The 5784-nt window shown below is 39.7% G+C and overlaps 1 protein-coding gene across 2 annotated transcripts in view; it reads left to right on the top strand.

Annotated features, from left to right (window-relative positions):
• Window positions 1–5784, top strand: part of SYBU (syntabulin (syntaxin-interacting)) — a 67390-nt gene that overhangs the window by 51148 nt on the left and 10458 nt on the right. For both annotated transcript variants that reach the window (XM_012645327.1, XM_012645326.1), the window contains exon 4: window positions 4717–4819. In XM_012645327.1, coding sequence (XP_012500781.1) covers window positions 4717–4819 — 103 coding nt within the window. The remainder of the gene's footprint in view (window positions 1–4716; window positions 4820–5784) is intronic.

The following is a 5784-nucleotide window of genomic DNA, read 5'->3' on the forward strand; positions in this document are numbered from 1 at the left end:
CCCCCCATACCTTTGTAGCTAAGAATCAATTCTACTGAATCTACTTTAGAGTAGCTTCTTTTTATAGTGTCTTCTATAATTGCATGTGTCCACTGCTGCAGCTGCTCCTTAATAACAGTGCTTGGCTTCAGCCATGTGAAAATGACTCCTTTCTCCTCCCTAGAGACCTTTAAATAAAGATCTGTATATCTTTGGGGCGCGAATGGGAGATGAACATGTGGGGAACCATTCTTTTCCCTTTTTTTTTTTTAATTTACTGCCTCTATTTGAGGTAGGGATATAGGTGGCCAACCTGAATTAATTTGATAGCTTTACAGTGATAAAGGATAAAGGAGGGTTTGGAATTACTTAAATCAGTGGTTTAGAATGGCTTAATACAGCTTAGTAGATGGCAGGATTGTTTTATTCTCAGAGGTCTGTGATGTTCTAATGTATGAGGACTCCACAGTATCCCGAAAGCAGGCAAAAATAATAACGTCCTAAGAGACGAGATTGTAGGCAGTGTTTTAAAAATAAGTGTAGTTACCAGTTTTGGCACAAATTCTTTTTGTTTCCATCCTTCCTTCTTTAATTCCCCAGCCTTAGCACGCAGTCATACACAGAATGTTTATTACCCTAACGTTATAAATGAAAGTAACATCTCTCAAAAGAGTTCAGAAATACTATCAAACAAAAATCCACCAGAACTTCTGGAGGCCACTGGGCGTAGCTTCTTGATAGTTGGAAAAATACCTTCTGCTGCAGGATGCATAGCCACCAAGAGTTTGGCATCACAGGATACCTTAAAGGCCATCAAACTCATCCTCTGTCTTCAGTCCTGGAATCCCACTCCTCCAACCAGGGCAGCCGATCAAAGACAATATTGATGAGGAACAAAGACAATGTTGATGAGGATGACTTGGATATGTGTATTTTTTAATTCCCTTCAGCTTTTCAAGCATAGCTTTTCAATGGCCAAATAGTTTCCCGTGCTTTGTCAGAGTATTCCCAGTGACATCAGAGATTTACTAATTGGGTATCTACACACGGGCAGATGAGGGCAAACAGTTTCTTGGCCACAAAACTACCTTAGGTTAGTGCCATCCCCAAGTCTCTATGGAATATGTCTTTAAATTGAGCATATGTTTTGGCTTAAAAAATTTATTTTTAGGAATTTATCCTACTTTTAGGAGATCAGCAGATGAGGATATAAATTTGTATGCCCAAGGATATCCATTGAACATTAAGCCTGAGTTTAAGAGCATGGACCTCGAGGTCAAATGGCCTGGATTCCAGTCTTGCTTCCTATTGGTTGTACGTGTCATTCACCTTCTCTCCGCATCATCTATAAAAGAGACTGATAATTGTCCCTACCTTATAGGATCTATATTATCATGAGAAATATTTAATATATGAGTTACTATGTGAAAGATGCTTAGCATGCTTTGTTTCTAGTAATAGAAAAGTTGGAACTAGCCTACATATTTATTGATTTATTAAAACAAAATGTATGTTTAAGATACTCCTATATTAAGAGAAAAACTAAGTAGGTTTTATAATAATGTATTAAGTATGAATGCAGTTGTATATCAAAAGATTAACTATATTTCTTTTTTGGTGACAGAACTGTAGACTATATTTTTCCTTCTCTTATCACTGCTATTCTCTAAATTGTCTATGAAGGAAATGTAGAGTGTAATGAAAGTTGTCTTTTTAACCCCTGTAGGATAATAGTAACAGCTAATAACATTTATTGAGAGCTTACGATGGGTCAGGTGATTTTCTAATTGTTTGTTTTCTTTCTTTCTGTTTGTCTTTTTATCTTTCTTTCTTTCTCTCTCTACATATATATACACACACACACACATACACACACGCATATGTATGTATGTGTATTTATGCACACACACACACTCATTGCTTACAATAACCTTATGAGGCATGTGCTATGATTATCATCTTCATTTAACTTACTGAGAAACTGAGGCCCTGAGAAATGAAGCACCTTGCCTAAATTTCTCCATTTATTTAACAGGAAGCAGTAGAGGTAGGATTTGAATCCAGGCCATCTGACTCAGGTTCTGTTTTTTAGGTTAAGTTAGTAACCCAATAGAACATTGAACTACAGCACCTACAACAATACCTTAGTTGCATACACTGTTGAAAGGAAATGAATAAAGGGTGTCTCTCCTTCTTTATATCTTTGTTGCCAACTAATTGATAAATGGGGGTGGGGGTTCAGGTCTCCAGTCTTTGTCATAGTTATTTTGCTTAGTAAATGAGGAGAATATATCAGATAATGTGTTAAAATTAGCTTCCCTGTGTATCCCTTAAAAAGACTGTTATTTTATACTGTATTAACTAAATTGGAAATAGTTTGTAGTTTTTAAAATCATGAACTGAAATAGTTGTGAAGTAGCACGTGCATTTTTCACTATCATATTATTCAAATAGTCCTGAATATAGCTGCAGGGTCCCCTGGATATGTCTTCTACTCTCTTTGAGATATGCAGAAGATAAGATAGAAAATAGTTTCAGTACTGGAACAAAGTGACCTTAGGCCCTACAAATATGTTTAATCAATTTATTGAGTTCCAGTAGCAATAAAATATAGAACAAAGTTGCCCTTTTAGTTTGGAGAACATAATTACCACAGATCAAAAGCATCATGAGATAACAATGGATTTTCAGCAAGTATCTGTTCCTGTTCTAGAATTTCTGGTTTTATGCAGGTAGTTAAATTATAATTGATTGGTTTTTGTGTGTCTTTTAAGGAGTGAAAACTGTGTGTTTCAGAGTAATAATTTCACATTAAAAAATAATACCTTAAACCTAGTGGCTGCAACCACAGGATCTATTTGTGAAAATTGCCCACCTTTACATTTAGTGACCAACTTGATAATATACTAGCAGACAAGGCTGGTTGAATTAGGCTGTCAGGAACAGCATGGTCCTGGATTGCACTACCAGTCATGAATCCTTGAGATTGTAAAATACTACTATTTAGCTGGTGCATTACTCAGAGGCAACTAATGAAGTTTAGGGAGCTTCTGGGAGCTCATTACATCATTAAACAAAATCTCTGCAATGCAGAAGGAATAGCTGGTCTCAGTCCTGATAAATTGCCATCCTAATCTTCCCAGAATTCTGCTGGGAGCTGGGAGTCACTGCTGTCATCTGGCTAATGGGTCATTCTTGATCTCTTTCCGAGAAGAGGCTGGACTTCCTAAGAGGTCCTGGAAGCCAGGGAAGGGATTTTTCTCATTCTGCCTTGGCGTTGCCAACCTTCCCCTGTGGCAAAACTAATAAAACCCATGAGAAAGAGGAATCTGTTCACCAGTGGGCCAAAGTCTGGCTGTATCTTGTACCTATGGTTCATCTTGGTCTGTCAGGGGGATGGTAATGTATAGTTAGTTTATTCAGGAACCTCTCCTGTTCCCCGGCTTCTTCCCATTGCCTGAGGACAAAGCATGGCACGGGAGAAGTCGCATGAGGATTTGGTCCTGAGCAGGATTCATCACCTACAAGTCTTGGGCAAAACAGTTTCAGTTTCCTCAATAGCAGAATAGTGAGATGAATGTCTGTTTTTACAAAGTTGTCAAAATTAAATGACATAGAGAATAGAAAGCATCTCATCCAGGGCCTGGGACCTAGTAGGCATTCAATAAATAGTTGTTATCATGATACTTATTGTTCATTGTTTGTTAGAAACTCAAGGATTTAGATTATTCATATTTTCCTCAGCTCAGAAATGTTAGTTGGCTCTGGGTTATAGACCAGAAGAGTCACAAATTATGTTAAAGGAGTTGAGTAACAAGGTCAAATGAAGTTGTATACCTAGATTTATTTTGTAGAAGTTCACTGAAATCTCATCTTTTAAAAAAAATTCCTCTTTTCCTCCTTTCTATTGTTCTATTTTGCCTCTTCTACCTCCCCTCACTTCCCCAGGCAATCTATGGGAATATTTCCATTGTTACTAGTTCAGAATTATGCATTTTTGTTAAAATGAATTTATATGAATTATTCTACCACACAGCATATTTCTATTATAATTAAACACCCAACTCTAGTCCGTACTCATAATGTGATCTTCGTGAACTAACAAACAACCTCAGCCCCAGCCCCATGCCAAAGCTAAAATTCCAAATTTCAGTATAATTTACAGGTTCCATCACTGTCATTATGTTTGGAAATGTTAAATTCCTGCTTTTTGGCTAAGGCTCTGTTCTTTATAGAAAAACTGAAGCTGCAGTCAGAAAAAGTCAGTAATCAGACAGACTGCCTCTAACTCGGGACTGTCTCTGGACTTAACGTGCCAAATTCAAGTATGTCTACCCTGACTACAAAAGCCGAAGGATAAACTCTCTTTGGAAAAACTACATTTGGACTGCTAAGTGTGCTATTCCATTTGCTTGAAGTTTGGGCTGGCACACAGGAGAGCTGTGTGTTTCTCGCCCCACTCGGTTACTGTTGGTCATCTGCTAGAAGACCGGCCTTTTTATAAAACCAGCCTTTCTGTGCTTCTAAGCCATATTTATGAAATGATATCCTTGTGCTGTGCCTTCTCCTGTCTGCTTTGAGGAAAACACGGAAAGCCTGGAAGCTCTGGAATCTTGGCACTTGCTGGAGCTAGCGTGTGCAAACACAGAGAGCCAGGGACCTGCAAGGCAGAGCACCGGCCAGCATGTTCTCAGGTTTCCTTTCCTTCACGCTTCTCTCTCCCCTGTTGTTTTTCAGGTAGTGAAGCGGATTTTAGCTCCTCGAGCAGCACGGGCAGCATTTCCGCTCCTGAGGTCCATATGTCTACTGCGGGAAACAAGCGGTCTTCTTTCTCACGCAAGTAGGCACTGTCTCCTGCTCTGTCATTAAGACTCTTTACACAGGTGACTTACCTGTACCTTATGTATCCATAAAACCACCGGATTACTGTGCCTTCATATTTTATTATTATTCAGTGAGGCTTTTTTGTTGATTTAAAGTTGGTACTTTTCCCCACCTTACCTGCTGTGGTCACGGGGCTCGCCTGTGTGTGTCCGCCCATGGCTGTCTCTCGTCCAGCCTTTGGCTGTGTCTGCTCCACCTCCTCTCCCTTCTCTCTTTCCCTTACTCACCTGTGTACTCTCGGGGTATTAAGCCCTTCCCACCCGCCTCCCCTTCATGAATCTATTGTCTCTTGGCTGTGAAGCCTCTGACTTTACCCTTTCTTTTCTCTGGTTGGGCTTCCATTATTTGTCTTTGTGAAGGAAGCAGTTACCCCCTAACCACTCCCAACATGTACCTGGTAAAGGAGTGAAGAAAGTGTAAAGTTCACAGGCGTGGGCGGCCACCACTGGGAGAGGCCATAGAGCACACTGCTTGCTACATGCGTGGGCTCTGACTCCCAGCTGCCTTGCTTCCAATGCCAGCGCCATCCTCTGCAGGCTGTATGGCTCTGAGTAAGTTGTTTAACTTCTCTATGCCTCAGTTTCCTCATCTGTACAATAGAGCGGTCCACCTCATAAAGTCTGGGTCAGTGCTTGGAGCACAGTAAGCATCAACAAATGTTCACCATTGATGCTATTTAAATTGAAGGAGAGAAGGGCTGTGGGAAAATGGGAGCCGCCGTTCACATTTAATGGGAAGGCTTGTAAGCCCCAGGATTCTCTGCTTGCCACTACTGGCTTTATTTATTCATTCAGCAAGTATTTATTGAGCAGCTGCTGTTAGGAAACAAAACTCCGTGAAAATTATATTCATTCTAATAGGGCAAGAAAGACAATAAATAGATAAATAATACAATTATTTTAACAAACATGCGGGGAAAGG

Source organism: Propithecus coquereli, unplaced genomic scaffold (assembly GCF_000956105.1).
Source record: "Propithecus coquereli isolate 6110/MARCELLA unplaced genomic scaffold, Pcoq_1.0 Scaffold23, whole genome shotgun sequence".
NCBI classification, from domain to species: Eukaryota; Metazoa; Chordata; class Mammalia; order Primates; family Indriidae; genus Propithecus; species Propithecus coquereli.